The sequence below is a fragment of the Podarcis muralis genome, chromosome 2, assembly GCF_964188315.1.
Source record: "Podarcis muralis chromosome 2, rPodMur119.hap1.1, whole genome shotgun sequence".
Taxonomy (NCBI): domain Eukaryota; kingdom Metazoa; phylum Chordata; class Lepidosauria; order Squamata; family Lacertidae; genus Podarcis; species Podarcis muralis.
Window position 1 is genome coordinate 60,960,914 of NC_135656.1, and position 24,525 is coordinate 60,985,438.

General features: G+C 43.6%; 1 protein-coding gene across 2 annotated transcripts; it reads right to left on the bottom strand.

Annotated features, from left to right (window-relative positions):
* Positions 1 to 167: 167 nt before the first annotated feature.
* LOC114591322 (uncharacterized) lies at positions 168 to 8,755 on the bottom strand. Of its 2 annotated transcripts, none has more exons than XM_028718222.2 (2): positions 8,664 to 8,755; positions 168 to 2,786 (listed from the first exon to the last, which is right to left on the bottom strand). In XM_028718222.2, the coding sequence occupies exon 2, from the start codon at positions 2,782 to 2,784 to the stop codon at positions 1,804 to 1,806; it is 981 nt and encodes a 326-aa protein (XP_028574055.2). In that variant the 5' UTR covers positions 2,785 to 2,786; positions 8,664 to 8,755; the 3' UTR covers positions 168 to 1,803. The 2 variants fall into 2 exon arrangements, with proteins under 2 accessions (XP_028574055.2, XP_028574054.2); XM_028718221.2 differs by lacking the exon at positions 8,664 to 8,755 and adding an exon at positions 6,927 to 7,165.
* Positions 8,756 to 24,525: the final 15,770 nt, after the last annotated feature.

Consider the following 24,525-nt stretch of genomic DNA (forward strand, 5'->3'; position numbering starts at 1 on the left):
TTCTTTAAAAAAACTAAATAACAACACTAGACAAGTAGCAAGAGAAGTCCAGATAGGTACTGGCAGCCTGACTTCCCTGTTCAGCTGATGCCAGAGAAAATGAGCAGTAACCTCCAGGCAAGTCTTGCTTGGCCCCTCCAAATTAGAGCGAAACAGAGTCACCAGCCTTCTGTTTACGGATTTTATATCAATAGACATAAGCTGCATTAAAACATCACTTTCCATGTAAGTGTAAAAAAAGAGGAAAAGGTTCTGGGAGCCACTTAGAGCTGGACACCAAAAGGTGTCAAGCACCAGCTTGTTTCTCTCCCTTGGACCAAACGACAGGTCACCTCCTGCTCCTCTCTAAGAGAAACAGGAACTTTGCACTTCTGCTTCAGTGCAGTGAAGAAAGTACTGTGTTCCCTTACGGCTTATTCTAGACTAGAGTAACCAAAAGCCAAAGACAATGTTGCTTCATTATTATGCTTACAGAACAACTAAAAAGTATTTGTTTATATGACTTAGCAGATGTAACTTGACGGAGGTGAACAGGAGCTGGCTACAGAGTTGCTGGACCATTGCTCAGGAAGCAGCTGGGACCCAACTTCCTCCAAGGAAGTGGCAGCTGAGTGGCAGGGCCAAAGCCCTATAAAAAGGACGGCAGGGAGGGAGAAATGACAAAGGCTAAGAGGAACAGGCAACAGGGAATGCTGAGTAGCTGACACTGCAACTTCTACATATGAGTATATAATCTACCTGGGAACCTGACGATCAAGGGAGACAACTTTTTCACACAGCAGATTAATTAAGTTGTGGGACTTGAAGCTACAATATGCGATTGTCATTAAATGGCTCTAAGGCGGGGTTAGACAAATTCACGGAGGATAAAGGTTTGTCAGTGGCCATTAGTCATGATGGCTATATCAAACCTCCATTTGGAGAGGCAGCATGTTGTTTGAATAGTGTGGCACCAACAGGGTGGAGCCTGCCTTATACTGAGCCAGGCGATTGGTCCATCCCATTCAGGGTTGTCTACACTTACTGGCAGCCGCTCTCCAGGGTTTCAGGTAGGAGTCCTCCCAACTTTCCCTGGAGATGCTGGGGATTGAACCTGGGACTTGTAAGGTTCAATGCATGTAAGGCAGATGCTCAGCCACTGAGCTATGGACTTTGTGCCTTGCTTGGGGGCTCCCCAGGTGGGTCACTGTGGGAAACAGGATGCTGGACTAAACAAACCTTTTGGTCTCATCCAGCTGGCCTTTTCTTGTGTCCTTATGCCCTTATTAACTTAGGCCTTTGCTTCTAGGCCCTTCTGGACTAGTTTTCTATTTTGCATTGGTAGCGATGATACTAAAAATCCAGCAAGACTGAAGTTGCTCTTTGGGTGGGTAGATGAAGCCTATGTATTTCCACTCTGTTTTCTAGATTAATTTTTAAAAAATGTTTGCACAGCTAATATTTCTGTGCAGGATCTGCACATGCAGAATTATAAAATTCTGCTGTCAAGAAATGCTTCTACAGAACTGTATATTTGAACTCTGAGCGCACTTAAGAGAGGAACTTAATTAGGATGGGGGAACCATCTATTTCCACAGAGCCAAAGATACAAGGGGTTACAAAATGTATAATCATTACAACTCATTATCTGAATAGCTAAAATCACCAAGTCTGCAATGCATTCTCCTTTCAGCGCTGCAATTTCTTCTCCACACTTGACACTCTGAAGCTCTGAATGTTCTCCAGCTCATCTGGACAATGCACGTTGCAGCGGACAGTGGCTGCACATAAACACTCCGTCTTTTCTTCGCATAAAGCAGCAATTCATGATTCTGCAATGGCAGGCAGCAGGCAAGCTCTCACCTTTGCTTCTTTCCAAGCACTTTGGTATTCTGAAATCCAGTCACAGCTTGTGTTTCTTTTGTCAACGTGGAAGTATCCCACACAGCCTGCTCGGTTGCTCACCTCTCCCTTCACATTGTGATTATAAATGGAAGGCTTTGGCTGCTGCTCTCTTTCAGGGAAAGCTGCTGCCTTCAGAGTCTGCTGCCCCCTTTGTGAATATCTCAAAATCTTGGTGTCTGGTGGAGTTTCTCTGGGTGGGTGCAGCCAGATCGATTTACCATTAACAATGAGCGGGTCAGTCTCTTTCTGATATGGGCTACTTTCCAGAGTTGGCATCTTGCCTTGGTTTCTCAGACTTTTTAGCTCTGGGCAGCTGTTTTCTCTCTGCATTGGTCTTGGGGAGGGAAGTCTGGGGAAGCTGACAGCATCTGGTTTCTCCATAGCTTTTTCTCGAGGTTCAGATACACCGATGCCTTGAAAATTATGTTGTGAATGGTCAGTGTTCTCACTTCCATTAGGATATCTCCACCGATGAGTCCTCTCAGCTTCCGTGTACAACTCTTCTAGCGGGTCGACTTTAGAGCTCGAGTAGGTTTTGATACGATCTAGAATGGAGCTATTTCTTTCGAATGTCCTCACATTAGGCAGAATGTCAGTTATTTTATACCTGGAGACCATTTTGGGTGTCTCAGACAAGCTGAAGACCCTGTGACTATTATGCAGCATTCCCAGTTTCTCTGTATCTTGAACTTTACGCTGACTCTCTGGTAGGACTGGGAAGGTAGGTCTTGCCAGCTGGCAGATAGACTGAAGGTAGTCTTCACCAGAAGAAGAATCTGGACTCGTGCAAGCATTTCCAAAACCTTTTGTGTTGCTTGTTATGTCATCTAGAATATCCTCAAGGGCTTCACTTATGGTGGGAAGAGGCTTTGCTATGTTCAGTCTTATCCGGGGAGCCATTACTGTAAAGAATATGCAGGATATAATTAGCCAGTGGGAACGCACTACAAAGATGTTGCTGTAATGGTCACACTCTATAAGCAAGCATCATAGCTTTCCAATAAATGGAAAGTTTCTGCTGAAGCAGAATACGTTTGTGAAAATTATAAGCTGGTTTGCATTTGCTGTGTGTGTGTGTGTGTGTGTGTGTGTGTGTGTGTGTGTGTTGTAGCTGGCAACATGCTTGTTAGGTGAAAGGATCTTCTATAAAATGATAGGTGTTTGTGGATGATAGTGGGACAGGATAAATTTTATTGGTAGATTTTGTAGTTCTCTATGGGAGGAGTTCAGTATAGCTCTAAGGCAGGGGCCAGCAAACTTTTTCAGTGGGGGGCCGGTCCACTGTCCCTCAGACCTTGTTGGGGACCAGACTATTTTTTTTTGGGGGGGGGGGATGAACGAATTCCTATGCCCTACAAATAACCCAGAGATGCATTTTAAATAAAAGGACACATTCTACTCATGTAAAAACACGCTGATTTCCAGATCCGGCCCCTGGGCCTTAGTTTGTCTACCCATGCTCTAAGGTTATCACTCTGTTGGTACAAGTTGTACAAGTTTGTACTTGCCTGAATCTCCCCTCTCCTCACCCTGTACACTGTTCTGAGGGTTCTCCTCAGCCCCATGAGGCAACTGAAGGGGAGCATGGAGGGAGAAGAGGGATGAAAGCCCTGTTGCATGGAAGTCTTTGTGGGCTTCTCCTTAGCAGGGCTGGTTAGTTGTAGACAGCCCTGATAGTTTAACCCAGAGTTTTCCAAACTTGGATCTCTAGCTGTTTTTGGACTACAACTCCCAGCATCTCTAGCTATCAGAAGCAGTGGTCAGAGATGGTGGGAATTGTAGTCGCAACAATAGCAGGAGGGCCAAGTTTGGAAACACTGCTTAACCCTTGTACTGAACATAAATTTCCTGATATATAAGTGTTTATGCTTGTGGAGTGTTTTATATATTTTATTTTTTTAAATAAACATAGTTGATATTTTAAACAAGATTTATTTTATTTTTTCACTGTTTTGTTACTTGGTTGGGTGCCATCCTCGACTCCTATGGGTGTGAGGGAGAATAGAATAGCAATTTGATAAATAACCAGATAGGGCAAAGGGATCCCACGAGATGAGGAAAATTTGAGGTGGAGGAACTACTAAATTCAGAAGATTCGGACTGGGATGAGGTGGTTGTGTTTTTCTTTTTCCCCTTCCCCTTTCTGTGGTGTTTATTTGAGAAAATGTTTATTTGAGAATAGGGATGGGGGCCGATCAGAAGGTCGGTGGTTCAAATCCCTGCGACGGAGTGAGCTCCTGTTGCTCAGTCCCTGCTCCTGCCAACCTAGCAGTTCAAAAGCACATCAAAGTGAAGGAGATAAATAGGTACCGCTCCAGCAGGAAAGAAAACGGCGTTTCCATGCGCAGCTCTGGTTTGCCAGAAGCAGCTTAGTCATGCTGGCCACATGACCCGGAAGCTGTACACCGACTCCCTCGGCTAGTAAAGCGAGATGAGTGCTGCAACCCCAGGGTCGTCTGCGACTGGACCTAACGGTCAGGGGTCCCTTTACCTTTACCCATGTTCTCCCCATGAGCTCCGTGGGGTGGGAATCCATACTCCAGTGGATCCAAATCTCCTTCTGCACAGTGAAGGAGCAACAGGAGTGGGCCTTTCCACCCATAGAAAGGGAAACGTACAAATCATATCCCTCGCACTGCACCTCCCACCACATTTTAAAAAGAGAGTAAGAGAACCATTATGGTTGAAAAACAGCATACAAACTTTGTTAACCAAATATTAGTAATAAACTATTTCCCTGGGTTAGTGTTTTCTTTCTAAAGCAGTTTGTACCTCTGCCAAACTTTGGGTTTCCCCAAGCCTGTAATTATTGTTGTTATAATTTATTAGATTTATATGCCACCCTTCATCTGAAGAGCACAGGGTGGTTTGCAACATAAAACACATAACACCGCCACCATCAATACTCCCAACACATTTAAAACACTATAGATTGTTTAACCAGCCCAAGGCCTGGTTGATGAGGTACCTAGCAATATGAATGAAGCCTCCTTGGAGAGAGCATTCCACAAAGAGGGAGCCACCACAGAAAAGGCCCGTTTTTGTGTTGCCACCCTTTGGACCTCTAATGGAGGAGGCACACAGAGAGGCCCTCAGAGGATGGTCTCAGGGTCTGGGTCCATTCATATGGGGAGAGTTGGTCCTTGATGCATTGTGGTCCTGAGCCATTTAAGGTTTTACAGGTTTTAAGGTTTTAAATTGGAACCAGAAACTATTCGGTAGCAAGTGCAGTTGGGCCAGGCTTGGCGTAGGATGCTCAAACCATCTTGCCTCAGTGAGCAACCTGGCTGCTGAATTCTGCACCAGCTGAAGTTTCCAAACTGTTTTCAGCAGCAGCCCCACATATAACACAGTGCAGTAATCTAACCTAGAGGTTACCAGAGCATAGACCACATTGCCATTTTGGCTATATAGTTGAGTTTGTGGAATGATGGGTAAGGAAAAAGTTTGGGAGTAGGAGTTGGGGATAAATTCAGGAGCAAGGAGCCACGAAATATTGGTTATGGCTACAAAGCAAATCTTAGCCAGGGTAATTGCAAAGAACCCTCAGCAGTCTTACCAAACTACAATTCCCAAGATTCTTCCAGGGAATACAAGGCAGATTCAAACCAGTTTAAAAGCCTGGGGTAGTTCTACTTCCAAAGGATAATTCCTTTCTCCTTGATATGGGAAGGATATATGTCCCATAGCAGTTGCCCTGACTTCTATAACACTTTACTCAACAGCTCTCTAGTCCTACAACTGTACAACAAATAGCTCTTTCCACGTTTTCCTGTTTACTCACAGGGCCCAGGGGACACTGAATTCAGGTCACACCCACACCATGCATTTAAATCGCATAGCTTTTCCCAAAGAATCCTGGGAACTGCAGCTTTTTAAGAGGAATTGTAGTTCGGTCAGAAATTGCAGCTCTGTGAGAGGTGAACTACAGTTCCCAGGGTTCTTTGGGGGAAGTCATGTGCTTTAAAGGTACGCTGTGAGAGCTTTATTGCTCTTCTCAAACTGCTATGTCTAGTCGCTTAAAAGGAAATCTTACTTTTTTTAAAGCTTTCCAGACACTGCCCCAGGCAGAGGACTTTTGCCATTTAAATCTCCAGTTGAATCAAGAGAAAATGGAGGCATGTCTCTTCCTGTTCATTCTCCCCTTGGCCCTTTCCTCAGACCCTCTCCCTCACCTGCTGTGGTGGTCAGGTTTCCTGATAGGCTACGCCAACCTTTGCCAACCTGGTGAAGTTGTAGTCCCAAAAAGATGGGAGGCTCCAGGCTGAAGAAATAGGGAGGTAGCCAGATGACAGGAAGATGGTGGGAACCAGCCCCAAGGATTGGTGAAGAAATGCAAAATGTAACAGTGGCAACTTGATAAGAAAAAAAGGCAATAAAATTCAGTATTTACTGGCTGGGGTGGGGAAAGCTTACTTTAAAAGCGATTGTAGCATCTTAATCTCTCTCTCTCTCTGTGTGTTCCTCTTCCCTTTATTAACTCCCACAGTTGTGCAGTGCCTTTATTAGGAGTATCCAAAATGTCACAAATTACTAAGCTGTTGATTTCTCTTGAAGGCTTCATCAGGCAAGATGCTGCACCAAGTGGGTGTTGGGGACATGAGGCAGGAACAGGGGGGAAAGTCCTAGAATTAGGCTTGATGTCGTAGCCCCACGATGCATCGAAACCCCGATGTAACTGACCTTTTCACCTCAGGTCCTTGGCGCAGCGTAGTAGTACACTGGTAGTAAGCCTTGCTTACATCGGTAGGATTGGCAAACACACCAGATAAAGATCTCCCTGGCATTATTGCTCCCGCGGTTATTATGAACAGAGGTCACAATGTGGCTCCCTTCCTCCACTGCTACTCCAGGCGCCCTCTGGTTTTTCCTGCTTCCTTGGTCACAAAAATGGCAAGCACTAAGCTGGCAACAGTGGCCTAATCCATACTTGTATATTTATTCCCTGCCCCCCCCCCCAGCCCTGCCTCCTTTGAGCTCTAAATTCTCACCACAACATTCATTATGACCGACCACATTTTCTGCTCTTGCTCCCTTCTTACCTGACTGTTGTTTGTGGCAGCTATGGCTGGACTGTTTCGAAATCTCCAGGCTCAGCGTCTCTCTTCTGCGCTGTCTGTTCTCCTTGATTTCCAGCACTGAGTGTGTTGCTGTCTAAACCAAGGCTGCACATCAGGGTAGCAGCTTCCAGTCAGCTGATTCAGCTGCTTTTTGGCTGCCGCTGCTAAATATAGACTGGTAGATGCCACTCTGTTTCCCAAGCATTCTAATATGATAAGTGCCTCGTCTTACTGGAAGGGTAGAAAGCAGGGAATCTGGGCGGGGGCAGGGGGAGCACAACAGTTCAGAGATGATCTCCATGGCAAACAGAAGAGCACAAACTTGTGCTTTATTTTCTGAATTATTCAATAGGCCCAGGGCACTGGAAAAGGAGTGGCTATATGTGTTGTGCATTTGCATCCGTAGGAAGCAGTTAGCAGAGCATTAAACCAAATTCCAAGCTGCTGGCTTTTCTTTTGGTGTGGGAAGTAGAATTTTTATATATATTAAAATGCATGTGGAGGCTACGGTTAACAGGAATTCTCTTTCTGCTTTCAAATAATCTGGGGTGACCAAATTCATCTCTGTATTCCAAAGCAGGGATATGAAACCTGTTTCCCCCTCCCATATGTTGGCTGGCTAACTCCCAGCCAGCAGGGCCAATCACAGAATTGTAGAGTTGGAAGGGACCCCAAGGGTCATCTAGGCCAACCCCCTGCAATGCAGGAATCTTTAGCCCAACATGGGAATTGAACCCACGACCCTGAGATTAAGAGTCTCATGCTCTACTGACTGAGCTATCCCAGCTCCAATGACCAGGAATTGCAGTCTAGCAATATCTGGAGGGTCAGGTTCCCCACAGAAAATAGAAAACAGTCTCTGTCTGTCTGCCTGCCTGCCTGCCTGCCTGCCTCTCTCTCTCTCTCTCTCTCTCTCTCTCTCTCTCTCTCTCTCTCTCTCTCTCTCTCTCTCTCTCTCACACACACACACACACACACACACACACAGAGAGAGAGAGAGAGAGAGAGAGAGAGAGAGAGAGAGAGAGAGAGAGAGAGAGAGAATGCCCCACCATTTAGAGATGCTGTCTGTTTAGATGAGAAAAATCCCTTCATGCTTTTCAGATGATACATACATTGCAATGTACATAATTTCAGTCAGAATTAATTCCAGAATGCTGATCAAGATGGGCCTTTGATCTGGTTCAGTCGGGCCCTTCTTAAGCTGCTATGAACTGTACCCTAAAATATGACTGAACATCTTTTCACATGGACCTTCCGTAATATAGAGGAGGTTTCAGCTTGTGCCTTTTTGGACCTGTTTTGGCTGTGGTGTTTTACTGCATTTTCAAGATTTCCAAACTGGTCAAAATAAAATACATTTAAAGAGGTCCTTTTTCACATCTAAGAGGAACAATGCATTTCCTCTAATATTCTCAAAAGGACAAATTTACAGAGGTTTTGTTAATATGCAAATTTGTGTACATTTGTTTTATAAAAAGACAGAGGATGATTTGACAGCTCTAGTTATAGGTTTTATTGATCCACATACAGAAGTATGTTAATAATGCATTACATCAAGCAGAATGAAGCATTTTCTCTATATGGCTCCGCAGCTTTTAATTATTGATGACCTAAAAGCATTTTTAAATGTCTTTAGTGTCACATGCATATTTCAAAAGCACTCGTTCTGCGTCCAAAGCGTTACTTTAATATAGCATAAAAGAGGCTTTTATTTACCTCTTAAGCCTCTGTTTTTCTTCTGGTGTTTCTTCAGTTGGTTGTCAAAATCAGAGATGGAACCTTTGAAGAATCCCTTGTTTTTGTAGTGCCTGAAGCTGAAGAATGTTTCAGTATTTATACCTTTAAAGGAATGTCATAAATCAGTAGGGGTGTGGAGGGAAGAGGGTGGCATGGCAGTGCTGGCTCAGACAAGCACTAGTTAACTAGTTAACTAGAAAACTAGTTAACAGACTGAAACCATGGGATTGCCCTTTAACTTGTAGCTTTCTGGGTATTTGCTCCTGAGCCCAGCACTGCGGGAGAAGAAAACATTCTTGAAAGTGCCCAACATATCCTATGGACTAGAGAAGACTTGTGCATTACTGAAAAGCACTTAAGATATCCCACTGATATTTCTTTTACTCCTTTCTTTCTGACATCTCTAGCCTTTCCCACCTTGCTAATGAAGCAATATAATGAGTATAATCATGGGGGTAGGAATCCCTTCCAACTCTACAATTCTATGATTCTGTGAAATAGCAATGAACAGTAACAAAAGGACAAGTTGATCCAAAATGGTGGACAGCAATGTTAAAAGCAGCAGCAGCAGCAGCAGCAGCAGCAGCAGCAAAACAATTAAGGACAACAATATCCAAATGGGCAAGATATTTTTGTGGGCCTTTACTACTACAGTCGTGCCCCGCAAGACGAATGCCTCGCAAGACGGAAAACCCGCTAGACGAAAGGGTTTTCCATTTGCGATGCGCTTCGCAAGACGATTTTCCCTATGGGCTTGCTTCGCAAGACGTAAATGTCTTGCGAGTCTCGCCATTTCCCCCCCGCTTCCCCCCCCTTTTTCAAAGCCGCTAAGCCACTAATAGCCTTTTAGCAGCTTAGCCGCTAATCCTTTAATAGCCGCTAAGCCGCTAAATCGCTAATAATCCTCTTAGCCGCTAATGGGGTTGCTTCGCAAGACGAAAAAACCGCTAGACGAAGAGAATCGTGGAACGGATTCTTTTCGTCTTACGAGGCACCACTGTATACCTTTCTATATCAGTGATGGGAGCATACTGGAGCCAGGAAAAATAGCACTGTGTACATAACCTCAGTCCTTGAGGTGTAAGAGAGCATTTTAGAGCTCAACGGTGTCATCTAATGGAGGAAGGGGTAGAGAAAGAGAGACGAACCTCTGCCCTCCAGATGTTATTGAACTTCCCATGCCACCCTCCTTGAGCCAACCCTGCTTTGCACCCCGTCCCCGTCCCCGCATGCACACACACACACACAACCCTGGGCAACCTGGCTGTCTTGGGTTGAAGTCCAATAACCCTCTGCTCCAGTTTGAAAACAGTTTCTCTCCCAGCCAAGCATTTCCCCAATCTGACCTGGATTCTTATCAGGCGTGGTTGAAATAGTTTGTTGGGTGCAACATTCCAGATATTCTACATTCAGCCAGAAGTTCCAAAATTTGAGGCTTGAAAGCTGCAGGCCTGTCAGCCAGCAGGGGCATTTCAACTTCTGTGGTGTTTTGAGGTTAAAGTACTTATTGTGGGATACAGCATTTCTGTTTCATTTCACCTATACTTGCCTATTTCATTGGGAATTTACTTCTTTTGGTTGCTTTTGACAATTGCATTAACTGTCTCACTCGTTTTTAATTGCATGGTTAGACAGTATTGTGGTGACCTGCTTTTGGACTTCATGGTGAAGGTAATATAATAAATCTTTTAGATCGATGGATGCATAGATGTCATAGCTGTCAACCTTTCCCTTTTCTTGTGAGGAATCCTATTCGGAATAAGGGAATTTCCCTTTAAAAAAGGGAAATGCTGACAGCTCTGATAGATGTGCATGTGTACAACGGTGTCCCAAAGAGGAGGCAGATGTTCTAAGATGAACTGTATATAAGTTTGAGAGGCCACACTAGTCTGACTGCAAAAAAAAAAAAAAAAAAAAGCAAAAGCAAAAAAAGTTGCTGCAGATTACATGATCCTGCCAGAGCATTTAACGGAAATGTTGCTAAGACACTGATAGCTTCACATCCCACACAAATGCAGGTTGAGGCATGCTGAACTATCGCCCAACTCAAAAAACGTTAGGTGAGAACAGGGGGCAGGGGGGGGGGGCTGCTTCTCTGGGCTGTTATTCCAAGCTTGTCTGAAAGCTCAGAATGTGCAATTTCTTCAAGTGGCATTCTTTAATCTGGGGGTGGGAGGTCAAGAAACCCTGTGTGGTTGTTACTAAGACATATTCAGAGACATTTTAATTGGGTGTTCATTGACCACTCGCCAAGAGGCCATTGCTCTGAGGTTGCATTGCAGGAAGCAGATAGGAGGGGAAAGGATCCAGAGCCCTCCACTACCAAGAGCTGTTGAAATTACCTACACAGGTCACACCAGTCCCTCTTGCTAGGGGAAGAGGCAGAGAAGTCAAGCCGGAAGCATGAGAGGAGCATAGGGCAGAGTGAAAGTGAGAAGCCCTTCTTTAACTCTCGTGCTTGCTCCACCCAAAGAAGCAGCAGCAGCTTAGGTAGACAACCATGGAGGGGCAAGGAAGGACAGGTCCATGTGACTGGAGCTTCCAGTGCCTATACTAGCTCAGTCCTTAAATTGAAACACCATGCTTGCTGTTCTGCCACCTAGGGGCACCTACCTAAATTAATTGAATCACGCTTGGAAGCAGAACCAGAGGGAGGAAGCCAAACTGCTAGTGGCAGCAGCCTCTTTAAGGAGTAGCAACACCCCACGCTTGGCAAATGATACCTCTTCTGGTAGGCAGTTCCAACAGGCACTACACATACACCCCACCCCCCACCCCCCTAACACCCCCCACACACTACATAAGAGAATAAGAATACAGTCGTACCTTGGAAGTCGAACGGAATCCGTTCCGGAAGTCCATTTGACTTCCAAAATGTTTGGAAACCAAAGCGTGGCTTCTGTTTGGCTGTGGGAAGCTCCTGCAGCCAATTGGAAGCTGCGGAAGCCCCGCTGGAGGTTCGGTTTCCAAAAGAACGTTCGAAAACCAGAACACTCACTTCCGGGTTTCGATCATACGGGAGCCGATTTGTTCGGGAGCCAAGGCGTTCAAGACCCAAGGTACGAATGTGGTGTGTTGTATCAGGCCAGTGGTCCATCTGCTCCAGCATCCTGTTCTGACATTGCCCAACGAGATGCCTGTGGGAAAATGGCAAGCAGAACCCAAGTACAAGAGCACTCTCGCCTCCTGTGGTTTCCATCAACTGGCGCTCAAAAGCATGGCTGCCCCCAATGTATGGAGGTAGAGGTTAGCCATCTTGACTAGTAGCCATTGATATCCTTCTGCTCTGTGAATTTGACTAATCCTCTTTTAAAGCCATCCAAACTGCCTCTTGGGGGAGGGAGTTCCATTGTTTGCCTGTGTACTGCATGAAGAAGCATTTTCTTTAATCTGTCCTAAATCTTCCAATATTCAGCTTCGTTAGATGTCCATGAGTACTAGTGTCATGAGAGAGGGAGGAAAAAACTTTTCTCTATCCACTTTCTCCAGGCCGTGCATAATTTTATAGACTTCTATCATGCTCCCTCTTACTCACCTTTTCTCCAAACTAAAAACAAAACCCAAACGCTGCAACCTTTCTTCATCGGGGAGTCCTGCTATCCCCTTGATCATTTTGGCTGCCCTTTTCTGAGTCTTTTGCCATTCAACAATATCCTTTTTGAGGTAAGGCAACCAGAACTGTACACAATATTCCAAATGCAGCCTCGCCATAGATTTGTTCAACGGCATTGTAATAATTAGCAGTTTCATTCTCAATTCTGTTCCAAAGGCTCCCTAGAATCTGCCTTTTTCATGGCTTCCACACATTGGGTCGACATCTTCACTTAATCTACTGAAGGCAGCCGTCGTTCCAGGATGAGCACAGCATTTCCATCTGCTCCTTGAATCACCAAGTATGTCCTGAACAGGAGAATGGAATGGACCATGGTAGAATGTCCAATTCAGGGAGATACAGGTACTGTATTCAAAGGAGGCTATCACTTAACTAATTAGAGAACACTTAACTTCCACCTAGTGGGAGATGGAGGGGAGCAATGAAAAATTAAAACTTGGCCTGTTCCCTGTGGTTTAGAAATCTTTTGTGGACAGCAATCCTGTATCCACTTAGCTAGGAGTAAGCCATATTGAATGCACTGGAGCTTTCTGAGTAGACATGCATTGGATCACATTGCTAATGCAATTTTTGTTGTGCATACAAACATAAGTTTAAACAAACCAAGCAGTTGCTGAGAGATATATTAGAAATATATTTTAAACATATATTTTAAAACCAAACAACTGACAAGAGATCAACACAGGATGACCATCCTTCACATTTATATCGCATATTAAAAGGAGACAGAGCTGGTGGATAGCATTTGCCTTATTTAATTATATTTACATAGCCTATTAGCCTGTTGTGCTTTATGAGTGATAGATACTCTGGTATGTACCAAAGACAATTGCTGGGAAGCATTAATGAGCGAGTGGGTATTAGCTAGACAGGGCTGGTTTTGCCAGCCATCATCCAGGACTCATTCAGAGCTCTCTGCTAATTACTGAAGTAGCACACCTGTAAAGTCACCAGAGACCCAGATAGATAACCTGGAGGAAAATAACACAAAGGCCATTCTTTTTAAAGAAGCACAATGGAAAATGTTGTTTCAAGAGCTCATGTTTAGCTGGAACTGTGAGTTCTCTTGTTAGTGAAAAACAATTTTTTAATGAGAGATTGAGGCAACAGGGGTAATCTTTGCAGGCTGACTTTGAATTTCCATGTGTTGATTATTTAAATCATGTGTCTTTTAGTAAACACGAGTAAAAAATAGCCTGTTCCCTTGCAGTATTGCTCTGCCATTTCAGAAACTACATCTTTTATAGTTACATTTACAGACCTTTCCATAAAAACATCTAAGGCATGCACACACACATGATCTAAATGTTTCTGCTTCCTCCTTTTCCTTGAGTTTGGTGTTGTTCCCTTGTGGTCCCACTAGTCTCACCCTCCAAATCTGGTTTGTGATATTGGAGGGAAGCTTTTCTTATTCCTGCCAATAGAAGCTTCTCTCCTGGGGCCAATGCCAGGTTGGTGTAGGTATGGCAGGACAAAAGTGCACAGGAGAGGGTTAAACCAACCATCCTTGTGTGCTGCAGTCCAGATCTAACCCCCTCTCCCCATACAGCTGTTGCTGTTAAAGAAAAAAACAGACAGAGACCCCTTAGTGTGGCTGTAGCACAAAGGGGCAGGCTGCTCCTACTACTTTTCTCTCTCTCTCTCAGCTATCTTTTCCGGCCTTTATAAATGTGTCGGAGTGAGTGGGACTCAAGCTAAGAGTCAGTACAGTGGTACCTCGGGTTACATACGCTTCAGGTTACAGACTCCGCTAACCCAGAAATAGTACCTCGGGTTAAGAACTTTGCTTCAGGATGAGAACAGAAATCGTGCAGCAGCGGCAGGGGGAGGCCCCGTTAGCTAAAGTGGTGCTTCAGGTTAAGAACAGTTCTAGGTTAAGAACGGACCTCCGGAACGAATTAAGTATGTAACCAGAGGTACCACTGTATCTCCTGTTTAGTAAAAAAAGAAGAAGGGGGGGGAGGAGTAACCAATATTATCTCCTTGTGCTCAAAAAACCCAGCCCCCTTCAAAAGCCACAGGAGTCTAATAATGAAGCAATTCTTTCCCATCTATTCCCTCATTTGCTTTCATGTGCCGACATCTAGTGGCTGATGGGCTATAAAGTGTGCATTATCTGAAGCTCTTTCTAATGCTGCAGAACTGATGCTCACAGTGGCGGTGGCGTTGTTTTTACAGATCAATGTCTGTGTGTTTTGGTTTATTTCAGTGATTTTGGTATGTCCAGTTTATAGTTCTCTGTGTGGAAAAGACTCTAGGAGGATAACCTGGTAAACTGCAAGCCTTCATTTGAACCAAGCTGGGTGTTCTGCACTGCAGAAGAGAAACATGTTCTTTGCCTACAGGGCTTAGAGTTTAAGACTGTAGCTATGTGCCTGTCTAGGCTGTTTCAAGTTGCCTCCCTGACTATCGAGGTTTGTAGCCTGGTCCATACATTAGGGGGTGTTATTGGGTTGTTGTTTTTATTTTGATTACATATTTTGTGGTTTTATATTTTGATTTTGTTCTGTGAACTGTCCTGAGACCTCTGGGTTTAGGGTGGAATATAAATTCAATAAATAATAATAGTGTTTTTTTCTAGGGGTACGCAGGGGTATGCATACCCCTAAACATTTTGTCTAAGTTTGGCCTCATTGAGTGGTCATATTTCAATATGAGTAGGAAAATGGGAGTACCCCCAAACATTTCTTTTTTAGAAAAAAAGCACTGATAATAATAATAATCTGAATGCCCTGGGAGCCTGCTCTGTGTGACTGCTGCTCCTCTCACAGACTTTTGTCTGAAATCACACGTCTGGGCAACTGGTACATATAGTATTTAATGACTTGTCTGATTTGTAATCAATATTATTTTGTGGCTTTGTGTTGCTGAATAACTTTGTCATTGTGGAATGAGTTGACTACATTCAGGTTTCATTCACTCCCCCCCCTTCCTTTTTATTGGTTGACCCTCATAGGAACACAGGGGTCCTGTGCAATATTGTCTGAACTGAGTAGCAGCGACTCCCCAGGACTGGATTTCAGACAAAGTCCTCATCCAGTACAACCTTGAGATGCCAGGAACTGAACCTGGAACTGTCAGCATGCAAAGCAGATGCTATCCCACTGAGCCACGGCCCATAGTTCCTTTAGATTATAAATTTATGGGCAGGGCCTTTGTTTTTTGTTTTTTAATTAAATATTTTCTTGGTTTACTAAAGTATGTGCAATCTCTCTCTCTTTTTTCCAAGTAACATTTTTTACAGATCAGTTTCATTTCTTGAGACATTAGGAAGAAAAGGGGGAAAGAGGTGGACGGGGGAAAGGTGAGTGGGGGTGGGGTCAGGTGGGGATGTTTCTATTTTACTTAATATATGTGGGGTTTTGTGTCAGTGCCACTTGTGCAGGTTCATCTGCTATTCACTTGTGTTCCTTTGGTGGTGAGAGACGTTGGGGTTGGCCTAGGGTGTGGTTGTTTGTTTGTGATTGGCTGTGGTGAACTTTGTTTTCATGTGTGAGTGGGGTGGGTGGGTGTTTTGGATCAGGTTAGCCATATTTATTTGTATGTTGTTGGTGGATTTTTGTCATTGTATTGTTGGGCTGTGTATGTGATAAAGGGGAGCCAGGGATAAAGGGGTTGAAGGCATCTTCTATTTGTCCCTGTGTCAGTTTCAGTTTATTGGTTAATTTTTCTAGTAAGGCTGTTTCCCATACTATTTGGTACCATTGGTCTATGCTTACTCCTGATAGGTCTGGGCGGAGCCTTTGTTATGTTTAATTTTCATTCAGCACCTAGCAGTTACAGACACTATATATGAATAAATATATTAATGTACATGCTATGGACTGATTATCTGCTGGTGTATAGTTTTTCCATCAGATGCCCAAGGCATTTGGGATAAGGCCTTTAATCTCACAGGTAAAAAAACCACCCTGTGGAAGGGTCCTCCCAGGGTGCAAGACAGTGCTGCTTCTCCACCCCATTCTCTGTTCATGTACACAGGCAATGCAGTGGGCTATCTGAGGGCATGCCCTCTCCCTCCACTTGGTCAACAACAGCATCAGAGGGTGATTGCCCTTCGTATCCTGTTTCTGGGCTTCTCTTAGGCATCTGGCTGTTTTTGAAGCGGGACATCCAAAATAGAATAATATACCAGATATTTTATTTGATTCATTTATTTGCTTTGTGATTGTACCCAAAACTGGCTTAATAGTATGGCTGGTCTCTTTTCCTCCATATCTGTGTGACGTAGGTAGGAGCAGCAGTTTATAACAGGATATTCCCAATGTTTTGGATTGTGAAGACCATGTATACTTGGCATACAGGCAATGGCCAAGACAATGTATACAGTGGTGCCTCGCAAGACGAAATTAATTCGTTCCGCGAGTTTTGTCGTCTTGCGATTTTTTTCGTCTTGCGAAGCACGGTGTCGGAAAAGTTTTGGAAAAGCTTCAAAAATCACCAAAGTCTTCAAAAACCTCAAAAAAGGCTACCACACCGTGTGCTATGAGTTGCTCCTCGAAGTCAAGTCGCAACTGTATTAACAGTGTTAAGAAAAAGGAAACAAACTTGCAAGACGTTTCCGTCTTGCGAAGCAAGCCCATAGGGAAAATCGTCTTGTGAAGCAGCTCAAAAAACAAAAAACCCTTTCGTCTTGCGAGTTTTCCGTCTTGCGAGGCATTCGTCTTGCGAGGTACCACTGTACTTGGCATACAGGCAATGTACATGCTGTTTGTTACCTGTACCCCCACAGAATGGGAGCTGTTGTGATGGTTATTTCAGCAATGCCCCATGCCAATTATATCATGTGCCAACCAGCCTCGGGTCTTAGCTTGGGCAACCTTCTTTAATGGGCTTAGTTCAGAGTCCTTTTGCATAACTAGATAGGACCCATCTCTTACTGTCAGATTACTTTTACTGTCAGCTTAAAAATGAATAATAAGAAGTTTGACTTGTTGCCATCAGGTGCCTACTCTGCCCTTCAAAGGATCAGAGGCAGAACTCAAGGGACAAGCTTAGTACAGCAAAACAGCTTTATACTTTAAAAATGGGGTTTCTAGATTTCCCTAGCTCAGCACTTTTTGTGAAACAGTAGCGGTGAAGCTGTGGGTTTAATTTATGGAGCCAAGGTGGTCAGAAGGAACAAAGTTCGCTTATTGTTTGCCAATATGCCCTCCATGAAACACTCACAATTTGCGGTTACTGCAGGATACAATATGACAATAGGAAGAAAAGGCAGGATTTGTCCTCTTTGGCACTAATGTTTTATGTTAATGCATCATTTGTTTCTGCTGTCAAAAACAGAACCTATTTTTCTTTCATAATGTTCCTACTGCCAGGAGGTAGGACAACAGAATACAGGAAATGCATTCTGCAAGAAACTTAACTTCTGATTGTAGCTAGGAATTGCCTGCAAGGATGCGGGTAGCGCTGTGGGTTAAACCAGAGCCTAGGACTTGCTGATCAGAAGGTCGGCGGTTTGAATCCCCGCAACGGGGTGAGCTCCAGTTGCTTGGTCCTTGCTCCTGCCAACCTAGCAGTCTGAAAGCACATAAAAGTGCAAGTAGATAAATAGGTACTGCTCCGGCGTGAAGGTAAACGGTGTTTCCGTGCACTGCTCTGGTTTGCCAGAAGCGGCTTAGTCATGCTGGCCACATGACCCGGAAGCTGTACGCTGGCTCCCTCGGCCAATAAAGTGAGATGAGCGCCGCAACCCCAGAGTCGGCCACGACTAGATCTAATGGTCAGGGGTCCCTTTACCTTTACCTCGGCATTTGCTTCCATGTGTTGCTGATGCCTGCAAGTTGGGTGCACGGAGATGTTAGCTAGCAACGTATAGAATCCAAAGCACTTTCATAAGGCAGTCCATCTATGTCGGATGGATATAATGCTAATTAAATGCCAAGGATGGCATAACTGCAGAAGTGTGGCATAACTGAAGGTTATGGGCTTAAGCAAAATGAGGCCTAATGAGTCAGTTGGCTGTTACAAAAGGACAGCTATGATCATCTTTAGTAGATTAACCTTTTCAGCTAATGCTAAGTCACAGTTAATCATGAGCTCCATGCAGGTTTGTCTGAGAGAGGGCCATTTGTATGTGCAAACTCTTGTGAACTCTTGAATGAACTATCGGTCTACTAGGGAGACAGGACATTTTATTTATGCCCCAGAGCCACATCTCTTTTCTGATGTGCCACACAGATGCATGTCACACCAGCTGGGTTTCTGCCAGGGTATAAATATGGACTGTGGGCAACTACATTCTACATTGCCCAGTTTTTCCTTTGGAGACTTCTTCTTGCTACTGGCCTAGAGACACTTTCTGCCTGCTTCTGTCTTTCTATGGTGTCTTCAAGCAGTGATTTCTACCCCTTTGAGAGCTTGTCCATATTCCTCTTAGCTGGGTTGGAGGACATCAGACTGGCAATTACGTTGGTCTTTAAGCAAAAGCACGGATTGAGTAATCAAAGTTAAAAAGTCAAACTCCTTTGCAAAAGAACCCAGACATCTGGACTTTAATAAATTATAAAATTAAAGGTTCTGATTTGTATATACATTTTAATATACAATTCATGGCTATTCATTGCAGCTGACGTTAAGGCATATGCATTGTATGTGAATGGCTGTGCCATACGAACATAGGTAATACTGTGCATTGTAGGTGAGTAAATATAGTAGTAGTAAATGCATTACATAGTAAAAGTAAATCACAAAAAAACCCTTTGAGTACTGGGTGAAGCACCATTTGGAGATATTTCAAGCAAGGCATTCTGAGGGTCTGTTCACATGACATAGGGCACTTGTTGGAAAATGCTTGAAAATCTGGCATGTGCTGGCATTCCCTGCACCCACAGCCAGCAGGACCCAGCTTTTGTCTGGCAACAAGGAGCATTTTCCTTGCATTTCCAAATGCACGTTGAATCTTGCACTTGGATGTGGGTGCATTTGTACAGCTGGTCTCTGATAATGAGCCAGTAGGCACAGGATTGTCAAGGGCCTAACACATGTCGGATGCTCATGTTCAAAGGCCCCATTTTGGTCTCCGTGGGTGCACAGCTTTTGAATGGCTGTGTTAACTGAGGAGAGAAAATTCTGCATTCAAATGAATAACTTAGTTCAGAAAACTCTTGTACATTAAAACGTAGGGCTTTGATATATGGGGATAGACAGAGTAAAATGGTAACAGTGTGGTGCTAAAGGCAAAGCAGCCACAGCCAGATTTCAACAGGGGTAAAAAAAAATAATAATAACAGGGGGCAGCAGTAATTTACATGAAACACGCTTACTGAGGCAGTTGAACTTAAGGGTTTCAACAAACTAGAAACATATCCCTGCCTACTCCTTTGCAACACCTTGAGCTGCAGGAACCAGCCACTGAAGCCTTTCACAGCCTGAAGAGAAACATTATTGCCTGCTCAGGTTTGCAGATCAAGCAGCTATTAAAGAAGCAAAAAAAAAAGGTGGGGGGGCGGGTCCAGAAGAAGAGCTGTGTTAGTTAGAAGAGCTGTGTCATTCTACAGTACTATGCTGCACCAGAGGCGTAGCTATGCTTTAAAATGAACAAGTAGCATTAGGCTACTGTGTAGATGGCTTGGTATATAATGAAAAAGAAGACACTGCATGCTCCACAATAGAGTCAACAAATTATGAAAGGTTCGTCAAACAAGAATTAACCCAGTTATTCCAGCACAAGAGAAATCAGGTACTGTAGTAGTCTAGGACTCAGCCAGGTTGGTAAAGAAAAAGTGATTTATATGTGTTGCATATGCATATATGTGCCACCAGATGGGGCTGTGGAGTCCCATTTTTGCTAACCTGATTTCTCATACAAAGTTTCCAATGCGTTTAACTAAAACACTTCTTTGATGTGTCTAGATCCAGCCTGGGTTAGGCACGAGACAGTTGATTTTCACTTGTGGTTTCCCTTTTTGCATTCCACTTCCATATCTAGTATGTATGCTTAGACATATAGTAAGTAATTAGCCCATTCTGTCAACATGCTGGCAGCCACCTCTGTCTATAAAAAGCAACTAGGAGACAGCTACAAAGAAAGGGGATTTTGTTTGGCAGTGCTTTTGTGGGTTGCTGTTTTTTGTAGGGTGCCAATACAAAAAGAAATTAAAAGGTGACGGTATTCTGTAGCAGTAAATACTGTCACAAAGAGTGCCTTGGTCAGGGTAAAAAAGGTAAAGGTAAAGGTACCCCTGCCCGTACGGGCCAGTCTTGACAGACTCTAGGGTTGTGCGCCCATCTCACTCAAGAGGCCGGGGGCCAGCGCTGTCCGGAGACACTTCCGGGTCACGTGGCCAGCGTTGGTCAGGGTAGTTATCTTCTAATACAAAACTACAGATGCAGGAGGAAGAGAGGAAGCAGCAAGGAAGGAAAAGATCTGTATATGTTTCATACAAAATAATAATAAGCCCACATTTTAATTTTTGTAAATATAGAAATTCTTGTCCATTAAGAGTTAAACAATAAGTACTTTTCTCATTATTTAGCTGGCAATGTGCTCCAATGTTACTGGGCAGCACTACTGTAGGACTTGTCCTGTATACAGTTACTTTCTTTTTCTTTCTTGTAGGTCTAATATGCCCTGAACAGCAAGACAATAGGCACGAATCTAACAGCCGAAGTTCTTCCCAGCACCGAGTTTCAGTTATAAGGTAAGCTGTGCCTCTCAGACTTCTACCCATACGACTGTACCCAGTCGACCCATACGACTGTAAAGGCACAGAAGCCCTATCACTGCATCACAGAGTCTTGTGGAAGAAAGTGGATGGGAAAACGTGAGGTGATAAAATAAATATGGGACAGCAAGATGATTTGCAGTGATGCTCCTTCCCCCATCGTAGCAGGATTATGGGGAAACCCTTTTTGAGGGGAGAAATACCAAGGATAGTGGAGCTACTTTAATACATATCTCCCACTGTTGCTTGACTTCCACATTAATGAAGGCTATATAGGCACAGTGTTACCTTTTTCAGTCAAGTGTGCCTTGCTGGGCTTCCCCCCTCATTTCTTTGCCTCACCGAAGCCCCCAACATTTTAAAAGCTGCTTACAATACATCAAGGGGGGGGGGGGTTAGTATGATACGAGGTGAAAGACCCACTGGGCATGTGAAGCCCTTATTCACACGTGCTTCTTTTTTTTCTTTTTTTTTTCTTTTTTCCACACGTGCTTCTAGATAATGGCCTAAACAGACCAAAAGCCACTTTTCTCCATTTGTTTGGAACAAAATAAATGTATGAAATTGTCCTCATTTCCACGAAGCGATGGCATAATATTGTGCTCCAAAGCATTCTGCTGGGTGGCAGCCTTTCCAGAAAAACTGAGCAATTCTATGTCCCTAATTACTAACACATGCCCCTAATTGCTTCCAATATCATTAGCAAGTTCCAATAAAATTAATTAGCTGTCATGGGATTTATTTCTTCAGACACTTCACATTATTATGCTACATATACAGAACAGAACACGCAATTGCCCCCTTTTTTGAGGGGGTGGGGTGGAGAAACTAACTTCTGAATTAAGCAAGATTAAGATTATATCAGGCCTTACACTGGAAAGACCTCTCCCACTAAATAGGCTGTCATTTGGAAAATATTTTCCACCACAGGTGTTCATGAAAGTACATTAATATGAAGGGGGACAAAGAGAAAGTGGAATCAGACTGTTTGGCAAAAAAGCAAACCTATGTCTTTCAGATGAGTTCTACAATTTCAGAGGAAGGCCAGCCAGGGCCAGTCCAGGACATTTTGGCTCCAAAATGGTGCTACGGAACATCAGGATCTGCTGCCCCAGTGAATCCTGTCACCTGAGGCAATCACCTCACTTTGCCTCATCAATGGGCCGGCCCTGGTACTAGTCTTGAAATGTTTACTGTTTCCAGAATGTTCTGCTATGTCAATAGTAGTGTACGTTGGAACCCTCCCTCATAGAACAACCATTCCGATCCCAATAAAGATACCTGTGTAGAAGCAGGCTAACATTGCTATTCTTATGCCGGTAGCTGTTGCATGTGGCTAGAGATCAGGAGCAATACATTTTAAAAGGGGAACTCACGCTGCTTGAATATAAAACCCATCCTATATTGTATGCCATCATTATAATAGCATGCAAAATTTTATTCCCAGTGAATGTAAAAGAGTGATGAGGCTAATTATATGATATCCAGATATTGGTCTCATGAGATCTGGTTGAAATGGAATCTACTCATTAATTAACATGGATGATTTTGAACAACCACCATCTATTTGCCACCTACAAGGTATGCCAATGAAAACTTTGAATTGCTTAATAAGTTGCCTCTGAAATCTGTGGTTTAACTTGTACTAATGAGCTGCTGTTCAATTAGATTATGAAGGCAGCAACAGCATTCAGAACCTTCCATTAACTGGTAAGCATTAAGCAGCTCAGATAAACATGGTAGTCAGAGTAGGAAGATATATATTTTTAACACACACACCACATACAGGCTTTTTAGTCCATGCAGCCATTGAACTACTAGCAACAGCACCCAAAATATTTCCCTGTGCTCAGCTATTTTCCCCAGCAGCCACTAGATGTGTAAAAATAGCAGATATACCTGGGAGTGTGATCTATTCCACTATCAAGTTAAATTGATGGGGAAACTTTGTTTTCAGACCTGGCTCAAGCTTTAAGACCATACCTAATCAGGAATTAACATGGATGTTTTTGAATAACCAATCTAAAGTTGCTGTCCTGAGCACACCTATTGAGAAGTAAGTCCCAGTGCTTGGGCTTACTGGCAAATAAACACCTTTAGGATCTGACTGTACATTGATCTTTGATCAAAATGAGCAGTAAACCGACTATGTTGCTGCATGCTTTCTGAAAGTGCTGTGAGGGATGAAACCAGTACTCAAAGGGCTGTCAAACTATACATTGCTAAGCGATTCAGTACTGTGTATACATATATATGCATAATGACATGCGTTTGCTTCTGCTACAGTACAGTTGTCCTAATGAATGGCTGAAAACCCAAGTTGTTCACCATCACAGTTACATAACATTGCACTGTAAAAAAAACCCCGGAATAAGCAATAGCTACATTTTTTTTTCACACACAAAAAGCACCAACTGAAATCAAAGGGCAATCCAGTCATTTAAATGAATCAGAGTATTGGTAAAAGTTGGGGGAAATGATCTGCACACTGTTAAAACTCTGTAGTAATTTCATTGCAAGCATTTAAGATGATGAAATGCAGAACCAGAGGTGACTGGGGCAATGCAGCTCAATCCGGTGAGTGAATATATTAATAATTTAAAACATATTTTCCTGAATGCTATTATTTTAGAACATGGTGCTAAAGTTTAGTGTGCTACTCCTCTAGCTGAAGTTGACTGGGGCTAGTATATTGATTAATGTTAAGAATGTATTGGTCCCTAAGTGTGAGAAAAAGCAGATACAGTGATGATGCCTCTTACCGGAGCAACCCCCAACACTAGCATGTAAATTTTCCTTCTACAAGGACAACAGTGTTAAAAGCTCCTTTGGTCTGACTTGTGCTGCATGTAGTAGTTATCATTCTGTTGTTGTTTTTGCTTTCTTATTTTGTACATTAAAGGTAAAGGTAAAGGGACCCCTGACCATTAGGTCCAGTCGTGACCGACTCTGGGGTTGCGGCGCTCATCTCGCTTTATTGGCCGAGGGAGCCGGCATTTGTCCGCAGACAGCTTCCGGGTCATGTGGCCAGCATGACTAAGCCGCTTCTGGCGAACCAGAGCAGCGCACGGAAACGCCGTTTACCTTCCCGCCAGAGCGGTACCTATTTATCTACTTGCACTTTGACGTGCTTTCAAACTGCTAGGTTGGCAGGAGCAGGGACTGAACAACGGGAGTGCTCACCCCGTTTCGGGGATTCGAAGCGCCGACCTTCTGATCGGCAAGTCCTAGGCTCTGTGGTTTAACCCACAGCGCCACCCGCCTCCCTCATTTTGTACATTACGTGGCATCAATTCTGACCTACTTTTGTCTTTCAAGTGGTTAACAGAAAGCTTGATTTATGCTTGATTCCTGAAACAGGATCTGAATTAGGTCCTTTATATCATGGTAGCCCATTTTATGCTGCCGTCTGAGTATGGTAGCACCACCATTTAATTCAATGGAAAGACAGGCAAAAATGGCACACCAGATTCCAGCACACTGACTTTGACATAAGTTCCACTGAAATAAATTGAACTTATTTCCAAATAAGTATAGGTAGGACTTGATTTTTTTTTTTAAA

Coding starts and splice junctions, on each gene's coding strand:
- LOC114591322 (XM_028718222.2), bottom strand. CDS start 2,784: ATGGCTCCCCGGATAAGACTGAACATAGCAAAGCCTCTTCCCACCATA.